At 38.8% G+C, this 17859-nt stretch overlaps 1 protein-coding gene across 5 annotated transcripts in view; it reads right to left on the bottom strand.

The window, feature by feature from the left end:
- Positions 1–17859, bottom strand: part of LOC130922907 (arginyl-tRNA--protein transferase 1) — a 46478-nt gene that overhangs the window by 5488 nt on the left and 23131 nt on the right. For all 5 annotated transcript variants that reach the window (XM_057848176.1, XM_057848177.1, XM_057848174.1 and 2 more), the window contains 2 exons: positions 13410–13509; positions 2314–2434 (listed from right to left, as the gene is read on the bottom strand). In XM_057848176.1, coding sequence (XP_057704159.1) covers positions 2314–2434; positions 13410–13509 — 221 coding nt within the window. The remainder of the gene's footprint in view (positions 1–2313; positions 2435–13409; positions 13510–17859) is intronic.

The raw sequence follows: 17859 nt of genomic DNA, 5'->3' as shown, positions 1-17859 counted from the left end.
TTCACCCATTCCTGTGAATTTCTTGCAGTGTGGCGAGACACATAGTATAAATTGAAAGCCACCGCTGACATCAAGGTCAGACACCTCAGCAGGCTGCACCAAATTTAGCAAAGGCAGGAGGTATGCAAAACAAATATCTGCATTGCATGAACACTTGGTCATACAATTACCCACCAAGACCAAATAATAAGTATTTAATAATTATTTATGGTTGCACACAAATCTTTTCAAAAGAAAGTTGGATTCATCTCTCCTGACCAAGGAGCAACTTCGGTCTCGGAAAACGAGTCCATGTAAGTTTTTTTTTTTTTTTAACTACAAAATTACATATGAACTAGTAAATTATATTTTATTATTATTATAATCAAAAACTATAACCTCATCTTGCCTCCTGAAGTTCATTATCAGAGTGACAACCACTTAAACTTGCAACGTGCATGACACCCAGTGTAAATTATCACTGTCCTTCTGTTCAGATTATTTTCTGTAAACATTGCACAGACCTTAATTGTGTGCAGTCACAGACAGCTTTTCTATTAACCTCCACTTTAATACAGTCCAGCGCTCAGAGTGGAGCCATAACACTATTTGCCTCCTTTCACTCGCAGCAATCCAAACATCCGTTGTGAACATAAACAACTTCCTTTCACTTCCATGTTCTTATTGATGCACCATCCCCAGTTTGAGTGACTCCAGATCGCCTTTGCACCGCCTTTTCCGTCTATCTACCGGACGTTCAGTGACATACTGCTTTGAGGTCACTGCTTTTAAGCATACGGGTTCAAGGGTCGGTGGAAGAGGAGTGCTGAGGGTTGATCTGGGAGTGAGAGGGTCACTGTTGGAGCTCGAGCCTTTGACACCTTACCACACTCCTCGTTCTTTTAATCCGTTCCAAAATTTCTAAACACATTCAAGACCAGCTGCTGGTCAAAGGCATGTCATTGAGTATTTCTTTGGGACACGACGACTTTTTTTTTTAACTTCTTGCTGAAAAGCCAAATGTGTTTTGGATATGAAAGGAAAAAGGCTAACATGACGGTGTAATGTTGAGAAGATCTTTGAGTGGAAGAGCAGGGTTCATGATCTTATGTCATTTGGCTTCCTTTCAGCAGGACGCCTTCCTGTGGTGTGTGTGGAGGCATGGTAAAGAAGGCTGGTGATGTGTTTCAGACGCCAAGGAGAAAAAAAACTTGTCATTGGCAGTTTGGTTTTGATATATAGCTTTTTATGATACTCTAAGAGGTGTATATACGTTGTGACAAAATAAGGAAATATAGCTGAATGTTAGGAATGCGAAACCAACTGAAGCAACAAAATTCAGGAGCTACAATAGAAATTATCTTGACATTTTCCAAAGTTGTTGTATGTTATACAACTGGCCACTGCGCATTCGTTTAAGCGGTTGACCCCTCCACAGGAACATTTGTTGCTGTGTTTATTCAGTAGAATGGACAATGAACCTTGCTTTTTTCACTCTCTCAAATAAACAGTGATATTGAATGTGTGAGATAGTTCATATGTGTTGTGCCGAAAAAGTAAATATTGTGCGGGCAGTCATGAGAGGTCACATTGAGGTCTTCGGGAATTAAGGAAGGTTACGTGATGGACGTGGGACTGCTTTTGAATGGTTATTCAAACATTTACAATTTCCTTTTCATTTGATTAACTATAAGTAACCAATATCATTGACACCACTGTGTGGCTTGGATGTGGGCAATGGTTGGAATTAAAAGGCTTTTTGCCACATATTCAGTGAGAAAATGACATAAATCATCACCTACGTCCAACACATAAACTTAAATTGTGTGCTAGGTTGTCATTACGACACATGGTAGGCCATTTTGGTCACACCGCAGGGCAGGGCGTATTTCTGGAATACTGGTCCGAAACCTCCACACCGACAGCTGCCCAAGCCCACAAGCTTGGCAACAATGCTGCCTGAGAGCTAAATATTCAAACGACCAGCACTGAAACATGTTGACAGTAAGTTTGGACAGTGAGGCCTTAAATAATGTCTGTCTCCGGCCAAGATCAACAGTCTATGGAGGCATGAAGGCACCACAAATATAAACTTGTCATAGCAAATATAAACTCAGACCATGACACATATTCAGTGTTAGCGCCTACTGATGGATTAAGACTATTACTTGAATGAAATGCCTAACCTGACTATCTAGCTAACGAGGTACTGGAAGTAATTTTAATGACGGGAAAGTAATTGCTTTTTAATGCTTTATATTCTTTGTAGCTACGAAACCCGAAACTTACATAAATGCTACCGCGTGACAAGGCCAAACTTTTGTGTTATTGTACCTTCATCACAATTAGGGTTGAAACGTGCATATCGGGAATTCTCCAGGAGTGGAAGGCATTGCTCAATGGTTACCCAGACAAAGGTTTCTGGGCAAAGTAGATCTGAAGGCCGATACTGTCCCTGAAAAATAAGGAAAGTCAAAGCAATAGGATTAGTGTGAACAGAGTATACACCCAGGCTAAAATGTTCATATCTTATTTTGTACCTAAAGTAAGTTAAAAGACAAACCTGAAAGACTTTTTTTTTTGTCTGTGTGCATTTTGTCAAAAATTATGATACTGCAGAGCACAGGTGGGTAGAGTAGCCAAAGGTTTTACTCAAGTAAGAGTAGCATTACTCCAAAATAATATTACTCAAGTAACTGTAGTCATCCAAAATATGTACCGTATTTTTCGGACTATAAGTCGCACCTGAGTATAAGTCGCACCAGCCATAAAAGGCCCAACGAAAAGGAAAAAACCATATATAAATCGCACCGGAATATAAGTTGCATTTTGGGGGGAAATTTACTAGATAAAATCCAACACATTGAACAGATATGTCATCTTGAAAGGCAATTTAAAATAAAAATACAATAGAGAACAACATGCTGAATAAGTGTACAGTATAATAATGTTACATGATGCATTAACAACAAAATGTGAACGTGGCCAGTATGTTAATGTAACATAGCTATTAAGAGTTATTCAGATAACTAAAGCATAAAGAACATGCTAACAAGTTTACCAAACCATCAGTGTCACTCCAAAACACCAAAATAACATGTGAAATGATATAATAATGTGTTAATAATTTTACACATAAGTCGCTCCAGAGTATAAGTTGCACCCCCAGCCAAACTGAAAAAAACTGCGCCTTATAGTCCGAAAAATACAGTACTCAAGAACAAGTTAAAAAAAGTATACAGTGAAAAGAATACTCAAGTAATGAGTAACATTTTGAGTAACTGCTTATTTTTATTTTTATTTTTTTTAAACAATGGTATTTTTTTCTCTCAGCACAAACTTATCTATATGACCTGTTGTTATAATAATACTGTACAATAACCTATTACATAACCACATTGTGCCAAAGAATTTTTTTTATAAATCATTGAAGAGAGAAGAAAAAAACAGTAATGAACCATTATTTGTCCAAAGAGCATGAGTGCCCTGGAGAATATAGTTCCTAGTTTGAGTAGTGAATACTGTAATTCCTTTAGGGTTATTAATATGAAATTAAAAGGATCATATCTGCGGTTTTCCGTGGTCAATCGGTGGCAAATAAAAACTGGGAGAGAGTTTTAAATCCGCAATTTCGATTCATGTAGAGGGCAGCGCGCTAGGTCAAATACTTCCTTTGTTACGGTGCTTTAAAGACACGTGATTGAACATAGAAAGGCAAGCTTGCGTCTGATTGGTGTAATGGAGTCATGCGATTATTGTAGCGACGTCTCATTGGTGAAATTAGTAGCGCTACTCTTGGCAATAGCATCGCTAGCAATAATAAATACATCTAATATGTAGAATAAAGAAGAAAAATGTAATGTCTCTTGTGTAGCCCAAAGTAGCAGAGTAAGAGTAGCGTTTTTTTTTGTTTTTTCATCACAAACCTACTCAAGTAAAAGTAAGGCTTAGTAAAACTATCTTAAAAGTATTTTTTTCTCAAAAAGTTGCTCAAGTAAATGTAACGGAGTACATGTAACGTGTTACTACCCACCTCTGCTGCAGAGAAAATAAATCTATTCATGTTTAAACTTGACAGTAAACTGCAATTCTTGAAACCATTTCAAACCAGACTGGAAATCCTTTAAGGTCAAAGGTGAGACAAATTGTAAACTGACCCCCGCAGGTAACCCAGCTTAAGCATAAGGGCTAAACACAGGTTTAGACTCTTTCCTTTGTCTGACCCATTTTGTTGTCTGCAAAGTCAAAGTGTGAAACGAAACCAGTATTCCACGTTGTGATGAGTACTTGAAAAAAATGATACAAGTCTGCGTTTGACCAAAGATTTTGGATTTTAACAGTTTAATAAAATCAGCTGTCGCCCAAATACACAGAAATGATTGCACTGGCAAAAGAACAGAAAGACTGAAGAAAAAGAGACTCATCAAGGGCCTGCCTTCTTACATATGGCTTTACACAAATGAATTGTCAAGATGGCTTTGTAAACAAGGAGGTGCCAGCAACATGTCCATGCTGTCTGAATAACACATCATCACATTTATTGCATTATATTAAAACAATGGATAACAAGACTGCTTCATGGATGTATTCTGAAGTTGAATTTTTCTACAGTGAGGCTCTATCATTACTGAATTACAAACTTGCATAAATACACTGACGAGTTTCATTCACTAAGGCTTCTTATGCAACTTGGTTGTTACCTTATTCAGAGGAAACCAAATCAGCAAATGTGTGCTGTCACTAAAGGATTTAACAAAACAGATAGTAGCATGCTAAAGTGCTTGTGCTAACAGACAGGCATAGTAGGAATGCTCTGCAGCTGTAGTTGAAATAGACACACACATTGATCTCTTGCTCTCCATGTTCTGACAGCCTACAGCCTTTCTACAACTGTCAGCAAAGGTAGCTTGACACTTACACACACTAGCTCACCTCTGTAGACTCCTTCAACACTGTAAGGGAACTCACTCAACTCTTAAGACACACAAAGGCACAAATTTACACATTTTTTTCCTCCTCACAGAACCCAGCAGCTCAAATCAAGCAGGTAGCAAGGCATGAAGAAATGATGGGTACCAAAGTTTCAATTAAATCCATATTTATGCTGTTTTATTCAAGATATTTGGGCTTTATAAAAGGAAGGGCAAATAAAGGTTTTTTTCTAACTTAATCGATAGTGAATATTGATAATGTTTTGACTCCTCTACTATAACGCAGACTGAGGCAAAACCATAAGTAACCATGCCCAACAATTATCTTTTTTTTTTATTTATTTAAATCAACAAAGTAAGTCTCAATTGTTTTTCCTGGATTTCAGTTATTTATAATGTATAATGCCTGCTTTCCTAATGTATGCAATAAAGAGCATTACCAAGTAATAGTCTCATGAATCATGTTTGAGTGAAATTGAGTGAAAAACACACACACACACACAGACACACACACTCACGATTATTGTTTCATGGAGAAAAGGTTCCTGTAATTTGGTAAAAAGGGCCCTAAAAGATTGCTGAGATGAGATCCAATCCATCACCATGCCTCCTTTTCTCTTCCTTCCATCCTAGCATGTCTAGACACATAGGGATTTAAGGCTAGGCTTTGAAAGTCTTTTTAGGCACAAGGAAAACAAAATGAGAATATGAATGAAAGGCACTAATTTTACAAAGACAAACACAAAAACATGAACAGAGTTGAAGGAAGCCTGCCGTTCTAGCATAGATAGCGTTGCGTTGAAAAGGAGGTGGTAAAAAAGAAGAAAGTTGACTGGGTGACAGAAAAGGTTAAAGAAAATACAGAAGTAGTTCAGTTCATCATCAAGCAAAAAATTACCTAAAATGATGTGATTACACACATTTATGTAATAATTCTTTGTCAAAAGAAAATTAAAAATAGAAAAATAGATTTTTTTTTTCCATAATAAACATATGGCAATGAGAGAGACACAAACTTGCCAATGTCTTAAAAAGATTCTGGTCTCTGGCTCTCTGCCATTCATATCGACCTTGTTTTTCTTACACACATAAAGACAGCACTGTTGCCGTAAAGATAATTCATAAGAAAGCTAATTAATCAGACACATAAATCACCTGCACTTTACCACAAACAAGGAATACTTGTGAAAACCTACACTTTAATTTTCCATTTCCTGACTAGAATCCCTAATTTGGAATAAAAGTAAAGTGTTTATTATAAACCCTGTTTCACAAAGATTGATTAGATTTAACAGAAACATTTGTTTCTTCAAGGTTTAATTCAATTGTAGAAAACAACAAACTGCTAAACATTAAAGGTGGGGAGCAAATTTAGGAACTAAGAGCACGTTGCTTCATAATTAGAGGGCTGTAACGTTGGTTAAAGTTGTTTAGTTTAAGAATTATTTGAAGGAAAGACGAGAAGACTGGATTTGGTGGATTTGGTGTCCATAGTGTGAGTTTTCTTTTCAACACCCACATCTGCTGCTAATTTCCCATTGATATCATTTGTTAAGTTTTCCCTCAGTCAACCTCGCTAAAGTGTCTTGTATCCCAAGGGTTCAGGCACATTTAGGTGACATAAGAACTATGTTCAGAAACAGAATTGCACCAAATATGTAGTACTTTTAACAAAACAAGCGAAAACGGTGGTCACTGTGTCAAATGTGCAGTTCGTCCGTACAAGTTTTTTCAATCAGTTTCACGCAGGCCATGAAAGAAATTTCAGTAATTGGTATACAAAGTAGTCTACTGTGACCCAAAACCATGCAGAGTTAAACCAGCCAAGCCCGGGTTGTGCCCTGGCCTTTGGTCGCATTAGCCAATCTTAGTCGTATTAAAAAACAAACATAGGCAATCATCCTTCAATCCGTCCTCCCTCGCAAACATTCAACTTTTACATTCTCCTTGTTCAGCATTTAAAGATTGTTGAAACACGCATGCTCTGGCCCAAACAGGCGGCATAGCCAAGACATGAGGCTGCTGACGGACGCACATAAACAGCACGATGCACAAACACACACATGCAGCTAGACAAATAACACTACGGGCCAAGAAGTCTGGACACAAGGATAGTGCCACTGAAAGACATGTCCAAACAAGACATGACTCTGAATAGGGCCCCACACAGACCCACACTCTCACTGCAGTTCGCAACAATATGTGTATTTATGTAGCGGTGGAGGTCCTTTTGCAAATGCCCTGAACATGTCTGGAGTCTATGTTTTGGGGGAGATTTATATTGTGGGCAGCAGTTTAAACACACAGAGTCTGCCTAAGGCTTTTTCACCCGAGTCAACACATAACCACAGCAGAGCCTTCAAATAAAGTATCCATGCTGTGGGCCCCAAGACAGCCCTCATAATCCCTACAGCAACCCACTCCACCCCTAGCTCTGCCTCGCCCAGCAGTGTGTCATGGCTCCATGGATGACAGGTTAATGAGGAGAAAATATTTTTATAGGATCACATTTCAACTGACTCTTGAGAATCAATGGCATAGCTGATATGGGTATCAGTTCACAGCTTTAGCACTTCTATCTTTTTATCACTTTGGTTTTTACAGGCGGGCAAACCCAACATGTGTCTCACACTGACAACATTTTAGCAACAAGTGGAACTACAACACCTAATCTTGGTTTTAAAAGCCGAATAGACTCCCCCCGCCAGAGAAAAATTGATTTGCAATTGTGGTTCAGAAGCTGGTATCAAAAGATCTAAATGTATTTTGACGAGTCTTTTGAGACAAAATGACACAGATGTAAAAGTTTTTAAAATAAATAATAGTGAAGGTAATTGTAAGGCAAACACCTCTGGCTGGCAGCTAGAGGGCTCTGGATCTGCTCAGCATGACACTGTCTCTAAACTCTCACTTTCAGCCCTGCGACCTTCGCACCTCCCCCTTGCTCCAACCAAGACACCCCCAACTGCATCATTCAATCTAAAGTGCGACGGAATCTCCTCCTGACCTGACCCCTTGAACTTTGGTCTGTCAAACCCTCACCCTGTCAGCACTACTCCCGGGGGTTGCCAAGTGCCTGCTGCCACAAGACCAGGTTGTAGTCTGTTAGTGATTTGTTAGATACACAACTACAACACGGTGTTGATGTGGCAAAAAAAAGAGCAAAAAAGGTGGTAATGGTAAAATATTTAAACAAATGTCTCTGTTGAGAAGTTCGCCATTGGTGGTCGCTTATGGAGCTATGTCAAACAACACAGTTGGAAAGTTTGTCAGAGAGGGGGGACAGATAGAGCAAGGTGAAAAAGTTTCACCTTAATTCATAAGTAGAAAATGGACTTGGTATGATTTTCTAAAAATGGAAACATTCTAACAAGAGTCGTCCGATAATTACTTTTTAACCAATATCCCGATATTGTCCAACTCCAAAAATCCGATACGGACATCAGACCGATACAGTTGTATACGGTCGTGGACTTAAGATATACATTATTTTTTAATCACTTATTGTTCATTTAATTTTTGTACCATGAATGGTCTGCTCGCAGTACAAATCCCAAGAATCTTAGTATGAAGAAATGGTCAATAGCACAACTGCTCTGCTAAACTGTGATCACAAGAAGGCAGAAGGTTTCTACAGTTGTGGTCAAAAGTTTACATACACTTGTGAAGAACATAATGTCATGGCTCTCTTGAGTTTCCAGTTATTTCTACAACTCTGATTTTTCTCTGATAGAGTGATTGGAACAGATACTTCTTTGTCACAAAAAACATTCATGAAGTTTGGTTCTTTTATGACTTTATTATGGGTGAACAGAAAAAAGTGATCAAATCTGCGAAGTCAAAAATATACATACAGCAGCGCTAATATTTGGTAACATGTCCCTTGGTCATTTTCACTTCAATTAGGCGCTTTTGGTAGCCATCCACAAGCTTCTGGTTGAATCTTTGACCACTCCTCTTGACAGAATTGGTGCAGTTCAGTTAAATTTGATGGCTTTCTGACATGGACTTGTTTCTACAGCATTGTCCACAAGTTCTCAATGGGGTTTAAAGAGCATTTGACACGAGAAAAAAGTCTTAAATGGCATTATTATGTGAATTAGAATCATATTTTGAGACGATTCGACTATATACAACAATTTAGCAAAGCACAGATGACGAGAAATTAGTCTTTTAATCTGCCGGTTAGCCACGCCTAGGGCTTTAGCATCCCCAACAGGTGGATGACGTCACCGGTAGACTGGGCTCATCGGTTTTACTATTCAGCCCATTGAGGGGGAATTATTCAGAACGAGGAAAATGCGACGAAGAGAGCCGCAAAATGTCATTGTTTCAGTCTCTCTATTCCAATATTTTTACAGGATATTCTTTTTATCCAAGTATTTTTCCCCAATAGCTATATAAATGGCTTGAGAAGGACCAGTCAGCCCGTCGAGGGGGAACTATTCACAACAAGGAAAACACGACGAAGAGAGCGGCAAAATGTCATAGTTTCTGTCTCTTTACTTCAATATTTTTACAGGATATTCTTTTTATCCAAGTATTTTCCCCAATAGCTATATAAATGGCTTGAGAAGGACCAGTCAGCCCGTCAAGGGGGAACTATTCACAACGAGGAAAACGCGACGAAGAGAGCGGCAAAATGTCACTGTTTCTGTCTCTTTACTTCAATATTTTTACAGGATATTCTTTTTATCCAAGTATTTTCCCCAATTGCTAAATAAATGGCATGGTCATGATGAATAACAGTTTTGTGCTGAATGGAATATGAAATAATAAAAATGCATTTATTCAGGACGACATGGCAAAATTACTCCATAAAGGTCAAAACTGTCGACTTCACCTTTACTGTCGCACCTCCCGAACGATATTTTATGACACCTAAATCGGACATATGTCATTTCCCTTCCCCGGCTTCGGAGAATGTAAACAAACCAGAAAGCGTGACACCTAGCCGACATGCTAACCCGAACCGAGTGATGTTTCAAAGTCTTCGAAGCGGAAAATCACACATAACTATCCTGGATTATTTGACATGACGACCCGGTTGTCGATTGTCTTTGTGGATCGGCAAACCGCCCGGCGGAGAGCAATTTACAGTTCGTTCCCCGGAGGAGGGTGGCTGGAGTTGTTGTGCAGCTAACGTGCTGCTGCTAATGAGCATTAGGAGAGCTTTTTACATGCCTATCAATGATCAAACGTAAGTAGTCCTTCATTTAAAGGTAGTTTGTAGTGTTTACTTTGTAATTGCTGTATTCGTATTTGACATAATACAAAACAAGATGTTTACTCACTTCCTCGTAAGTCCAATGGTCCCACAGTAAATATCCACGGTGAATGGGAACCTTTTGAAACTCCAAAAAGGCGCATACGCCTCTCCATCATACAGAATGATTTTTCTGCAGCCGTTTGGCTGGCGTGATGCGAAAAATAAACGTATTAATCCGCAAAATCAGCTGAATCCTTCGTCCTCATACACAACAGTACACTGTAGCGTGAAGAGGACGTCTTCTACCGTACACGTCACAGCGCCCTCCTCCTCAATGCAAGACCGAAGCCGGAAGTCACTCATTTTCATGGCGCGGGATTCAAAAAACGAAATAAAAATAGCGATCGCTTCCACACACATCCAAGCGGCCCATATCATTCAGGGGCATAAAATACCGCGTGTATTATGAAATATACATGCTTTTTCGTGTCACAGGCACTTTAAGTCAGGCCATTCGAAAACCTTAATTCTAGCCTGACTTAGCCATTCCATTACCACGTTTGATGTGTGTTTGGGGTCATTGTCCTGTTGGAACACCCAACTGCCCCCAAGACCCAATCTTCGGGCTGATGACGTTAGGTTATCTTGAAGAATTTGAAGGTAATCCTCCTTCTTCATTATCCCATTTACTCTCTGTAAAGCACCAGTTCCATTGGCAGCAAAACAGCCCCACAGCATAATACTACCACCACCGTGCTTGACGGTAGGCGTGGTGTACTTGGGGTTAAAGGCCTCACCTTTTCTCCTCCAAATATATTGCTGGACATTGTGGCCAAACAGCTCGATTTTTGTTTCGTCTGACCACAGAACTTTCCTCCAGAAGGTCTTATCTTTGTCCATGTGATCAGCAGCAAACTTCAGTCGAGCCTTAAGGTGCCGCTTTTGGAGCAAGGTCTTCCTTCTTGCACGGCAGCCTCTCAGTACATGGAGATGCAAAACACCCTTGACTGTGGACACTGACACCTGTGTTCCAGCAGCTTCTAATTCTTGGCAGATCTGCTTTTTGGTGATTCTCGGTTAAATCTTCACCCTCCTGACCAATTTTCTCTCAGCAGCAGGTGATAGCTTGCGTTTTCTTCCTGATCGTGGCCGTGACAAAACAGTGCCATGCACTTTATACTTACAAACAATTGTTTGCACTGTTGCTCTTGGGACCTGCAGCTGCTTTGAAATGGCTCCAAATGACTTTCCTGACTTGTTCAAGTCAATGATTCGCTTTTTCAGATCCATGTATGTATATTTTTGACCCAGCAGATTTGATCACTTTTTCTGTTAACCCATAATAAAGTCATAAAAGAACCAAACTTCATGAATGTTTTTTGTGACAAAGAAGTATCTGTTCCAATCACTCTATCGAAGAAAAATCAGAGTTGTAGAAATAACTGGAAACTCAAGAGAGCCATGACATTATGTTCTTCACAAGTGTATGTAAACTTTTGACCACAACTGTACATTCACTTTGAAGGTAACATGCATATTGGCCCAAAACCAATAATGATAAAAACAATGTCAATATTATCCGATATCATTTTTAAATGCTTTTATCGGCTCTATTTCTCCAACTCTAAGTCTAACGCAAGACAAAATGGAAGAAATACAAAACCTCAAATATGTTGAATACTGTGTATGGAACATAAACATCTATGAAGGTAAACAGACGATGACATTTTAGACTGTCTCCCAGTCTTGTAGCAAAAACACTGCAAACATCCATAAAATGTGTGGAAAGACATGGAAAAATCCATATCAGGATAACTCAAGCTCTCACTATTAATGTGCATAAATGATAATGTGAAACAGAGTGAGGTCAAATTCACATTCACATAACACACTTCATGAATGGAACCCTTGAGGTCAATATGCATTCTTCTATCTGAGACGTTTCACAAGTCATACCCTGCAACTTTTGCACCAGGAGAGGGACATGTTGAGCAAGAACTACAGATGCCACAATAATTAAACAAAATATTGGGGGGAAAAAATGCAAATCTACCAAAATTTGGGTGCTGATAACTGATTTGTCTGAACAAAATTGAAGGGCAAGATGACAAGAAAATATAATAACTGCTTTAATAATTCATAGAAATTTTCATGTAAATCAGTCCTAAAGGCTCCCACGTTAGCCCAAGAACAATGTTTTTTTTTTTTTTATTATATTTTACATCTGTCTCAGTCTGTTCATTTCTAGTGTGTTTCCTTCATGAAATGCACTTTTGAGAAAAATGTGTCAGAAGGGCCGAGACATTTGGGCTCATTTAGGGTCCAACAGCTTCATCTTCTGCTCCCCACAGCTCAACATCAGAAGGCCAGGGAGTGGCAAAGTAGCGGGACAAGAGCCAGGGGCAGGATTTCACGTCCATCCAAAAAAACACCAGCCAAACCATGAAGGCCCTGTGAGACACGCAGTCTCAGATTTGACAACAAAGGAGATGGTCTGACACTGGCCAGGCAAACTCTTTTTCTGCGGTGGCCTCCAAATCTTGAGTGACCCCACACTTGGGTGAAGGTATTTTTTCAGATATGTTTTCAATCCATCACCCATGGCCCTGTTCTTAGCCAAACATGTCTACACTATCACTGGCCACAAAAAATACAAGGTCAAGGTATTTAGAGCACTTTGTGAAATTGCTTTATTAAAGTTTGCACGCAGCCCATCTAAGATCATGAAATAACAAAAAGGCATAGTATTCCACAATCCTGCAGTGTGGCAAATTAGTATGATCCCAGGGAAATATGACAACAGGAAAGGAGGATGTTGATCAATAAGATGAAGACAAGAAGTATTCAAGAATTTTGAGTAGTATCCAGCTGTGTTCAATTGTTGGTGGTTTGCTGGATGAAGAGGTAAGAAACAGGATTGAGAAATGAGTAAACCTCCAATACAATGGGACCGCATTTTAGGGGGGGGGGGGGGGGCATCTTGAACAATTGCACAGTATGTGTGCGCATTAATGAAGTACTTGTGCTCATATGCAAATAATGTGTGGAGGGACGTGTGTAAACGTGAAACAAGCATCTGGGGGGGTTCTAGGGAATGTTTGAGCCCAAAGTGGGAACTCGGCAACCTTTTCACCCTTGTACTGTGATCAGCCCTATAGTCTGGGATCAACTTCCAACTTTTTGTTCATCAAAATGAATGTTACCAATGGCATGGTCTCTGTAGTCTGAATGTGTTAGCTGAGGATTCCACACACAAAAAAATTTGATGTGTTGATGTGAGGTAAACACACCTTGTACCGCATCTTAGGGCAGGAGTGAATGTAAAAGCCCAGGTAGTAGTGGGACAGTTTTGGAGACTGTTTCTGTAGCTGTCTGGTGAAAGCAATCTCCCTAAAATAGAAAAAAAAAGATTTAAAAAAAAATAGCATCATTGTACATTTTAGTACCTTCGCATTAATAACATAGTTTATGGTAGCAAGTTATATTTACATGTTATTGTAAACTTCAACAGTATCAAAATATCAAATGATGACTGTGCTATAACTGGCCTAACAATTAGCAATATCTTAGAGCAATTTTTACATAGCATTTAATGCAGGTCTAATGAAAAATAATTGGTTCCCGCCCTCCAAAAAACATTTGAAAGCTGTACCAAAGCTGAGGAAGTAAGCACCAAATTCAAAGAAGCAGCTTTTCTTGTCTCATTTCATTAGACAAAAACAATAGCTTCTCTCTATATAAGCACTGAGCCGTTAAGTACAAAAGCAGGTGGTAAAAAAAGAAGAAGATTTAGAACCCTGGAGATTTATACAGCTTCTTCAAATACAGTAAATGTCTTGCTTTATTTTCCCTAGTAGTTCCCTAATTGCATCCTTTTAACAACCGTCCATTTTCTTCTTCCATCTGCTATTTCCTTCGCTATTCCATAACTAAATTCCAGCTCCTTTTGTCTCACCCTTCCTTCTACCACCTTTCATCCACTCAAATGAGGGGGGAGCATTCCCTTTCTTTCAATAGTTTAGATTGAGAGAGAAAGGCCTTAACATAAAATAGATGCTCAGAAAAATAAGACACGGGACAAAGCAGGCCAGGGGAAAGTGGGGGAGAGAGAAGTGGAGAGAGATCAGGAGGGGAATATAAAAGAGCATGTTGGAGAAAGCGAAAAGAAGGCTGAGCAGAGGCAGCTACAGCGAGGTGCTAGAAGGTCACCCACTTGCTGCCAGGTTCCTGGGTTCCCATCCCCTCTCCACAAAAGGCCTGAATTGAGAGAGGGGCGTCAAGAAAAGCAAGGGGTCCATTCACAAAAAGCCCTGCAGACCCCCTCCTTTCTCTTGAGCCCTTCACACCCCCAATCTCACCCCAATGGCAGCAGCTTGAGTTTACTATTATACCCTCTTCAGCCATCTGACACTCCAGCGCAAGCCAATTATCAAACCCTGATGAGAACACAGGTGCAGCCTCATATGAACAAGAAAACATTTTTTCACAAACGACTTGCGTTCATTTGTTGGGTGTGACGTTATCTACTGTAAGATGAAAAAGTGCGTGGAGGAATTAATTTTCTTATAGAAAACGATGCCTCAATAACAATTGGACATCTCATCAAACTACGGTGGCCCTGAAGTGCAAAACACAATGGCAAATCAAAAAACACAATGGCAAATTAAAAAACAAAACGCCAAATTAATAAGCACAACTGCAAATCACATAACAAAATACCAAATTAAAAAACAAAACGCCAAATTAAAAAACAACTGCAAATCACATAAAATAACAAATTAAAAAACAAAATGCCAAATCACATAACAAAAAACACAACTGCAAATCACATAACAAAAAAATCAAACTAAAAAACAAAACGCCAAATTAAAAAACACAATTGCAAATCACATTACAAAATAATTAAAAAACAAAACGCCAAATCACATAACAAAAAAAATAAAAAAAAACAACTGCAAATCACATAAAAACAAATAAAAAAACACAACGCCAAATTAAAAAACACAATTGCAAATCACATAACAAAAAAACAAATTAAAAAAACAAAACGCCAAATCACATAACAAAATAACAAATTGAAAAACACAACGCCAAATAAAAAAAACACAACTGCAAATCACATAACAAAAAAACAACCTAAAAAACACAACGCCAAATTAAAAAACACAATTGCAAATCACAAAACAAAAAAACAAATTAAAAAACACAACGACAAATCACATAACAAAATAACAAATTAAAAAACAACGACAAATCCGAAATGAAATTACAATTCGCCAACCGGAAAAGGTAGGGACCAGTCAAAATGTTAACTCATCGCTGATTGGACGAATCCACCGGAAACAGTACGCTCATCGTTGATTGGACGAGATGGAAGACTCGACTGCAAGACGGCGCCTACCAGCAGAGATAGTTACTGCTCGCTTTTGGTTGAAGTTCAACATTTGGCCAAAAATACGTAAAACACAACTGAATTCTTGAAGTATAATGCATTGCCAGACCTGTGGAAAGCAGTTGGTGGAATCTTCACCTAATTTTTGCAGCGGCTGTGACAAGAGGCTTCGAGAAGTTTCTAATGTACGCAGAACGTCCTTCGCGTAAGTAAAACAGCGCAGTATGACTTTCTTTACCTCTGTAAAACGATACATACGTTTACCGGAGAAAGCTAACATTATTCATTCGGTTACCAGCCCTTAATAATATTTCCTTGACATGTCCTAATTATGCACTTTCATTTTGGGAATAAAAGCATTGCGTAATGCATGCCAATCAAATGATCTACTGCATTGTTGCCATTCTTATTTTAGAGAAAGTTGCAGCCGTTTCCCTGGAAGAAGTTCTGATGTTCACTACAGAGTTAGCAGCATTTCCACCAGCCCCTTCCACGCATCGAGTTCTTGACACTCACGGTTCCACTCGCCAACACTTGTGCCAATACATTGTCAGCTTTATTTTAAGACACATATGGTGTCTTCAAGCAAAACATGGACTTTGGAATCCAGAATTCACCTGGATTTGGGTGTTTTTAATGTACTGTATTTACAATGTTTTTTGTATGACGTTTTGAGAAACATCCTATGAAATTTTTAAAGTAACAATTAACTCACTGCCATTGACGACGCTAGATGTCAAATCTATTGAAATGGGAGGGTTAGCAAAGGAATGGATGTTCATTCTGTCACCCCACCTATTTTAAATGGATTATATGTCTGCTGGTGATATTTAAATTCACAGCAGAAGTATGAAAAGAGCCACGTGGTTATACGTCTACAGTATCATTGTCAATGGCACGCAGAGTTTAGGATTTGTCGAAGTCTTTTTGCACTACTGCATTTTAGCCAAGTAGTAACCCCCTGCACCTTAAGAGTTCTGAGGTTGTGGACTCAAATGTGGCCTTGTCTGTTTAGTGTATGTTATTCTGTTTATTAATAAGCCAGTTCTCACCAGGTACTGTTAACCGGTGTTCGGCGATTCCTTACTACGCGGCGAAACATCCTACACAATGCTCAGCGCGCTTGCGCAAGCATTGGCACGTATGCGCACATCGGTTAGAAGTGGCGAGTAAACACTATTTTTGTTTTTTAGTACCTTTTCATTGCCTCAAAAATACTTTTTCCATGTATTACCCTTTCATACTTTTTACCATCGTGTTTTTCTGTGTCAGCTTTGAAGCAGTTGACCACATTAGTCACGTAGAGTATTTAAACTGTCCTTATTACTACATTTAAGTTTTCTTAAGGCATTTTTTAGTACGTTCTGCCTGTATGCATCTAAACAAAAGTTGAGAGTGCAAGGTAGTACTTTGGGTGTCAAATTCGACTCATGTAGAACGTTTCACCGATGTAGGAAATTTTGGCAGAAACTGGTACTAAAGTTCTGAGAAGCAACTAGCTTTATTTTTTTCTCATGATTTAAGTTTTCATTGAGAGTGCCAGACTTAATTTTCAACTCATTTTTCTAATATATATGTTTTTAAACATTCCATGTTGCTATGCATGTACTGGAAAATGGTATTCATTAACTGTACATTTTCAAGTCAGCCAATACATACAGAAATTAACTAATAAATGCACTGACCACAATACAGTGCCATGAGGACAATAATTTAAAGACCAGGGTGAATACATTTACTCGGAAGTGGCCAAAAATTTAAAATTCTTTATGCTTAACTTTTTGGGTTCCATAATAAGTACCAGGTAAAATGTTACCATAGCAAGTTTATTGTGAGGAAAGATAAGTCACTATGAGCGAGTTTCAAAAATACTACAACCCAGCTATTTCCTTCAGAGTAAAATACAATTCTGTGGGTGACTTCCAGTCCTGTGGCCGCTGTAGTCAATGTTGCTGAGCAGCGTGCTGTAGGTATTCTTCAATATTTGGGTCGTTGCACAAGCCTACGGTTTGCCTTGCCTCAGGAAACACATCCAGTTCCCTGCTAACAGGAAATCCACCGTCTCTGGAACCATATATGCAAAATGAGAAAATATGATCAAGGTTTTCTTACACAGATCAAATTAGACATCAATCTCAGACATCACTACTAAATGAGTTAAATTGACAGCATTTCCCCCATTTTGTTTGGAAAATCAGTTCTGATGGAATCATTTAACTGCACTTCAATATATTTCAGAGTCCCAAATAATTGCTTATCAGGTGATGGAATAGTAAACTGATAGAGAGCACTTATTCTTAAGTTGCTTTACCCATGTATACAATTCACACACTTTGATAGACTAATAA

Source organism: Corythoichthys intestinalis, chromosome 10, assembly GCF_030265065.1.
Source record: "Corythoichthys intestinalis isolate RoL2023-P3 chromosome 10, ASM3026506v1, whole genome shotgun sequence".
Taxonomy (NCBI): Eukaryota; Metazoa; Chordata; class Actinopteri; order Syngnathiformes; family Syngnathidae; genus Corythoichthys; species Corythoichthys intestinalis.
Note: the sequence above shows the minus strand (reverse complement) of the source record. Positions and strands in the feature narration are given on the sequence as shown.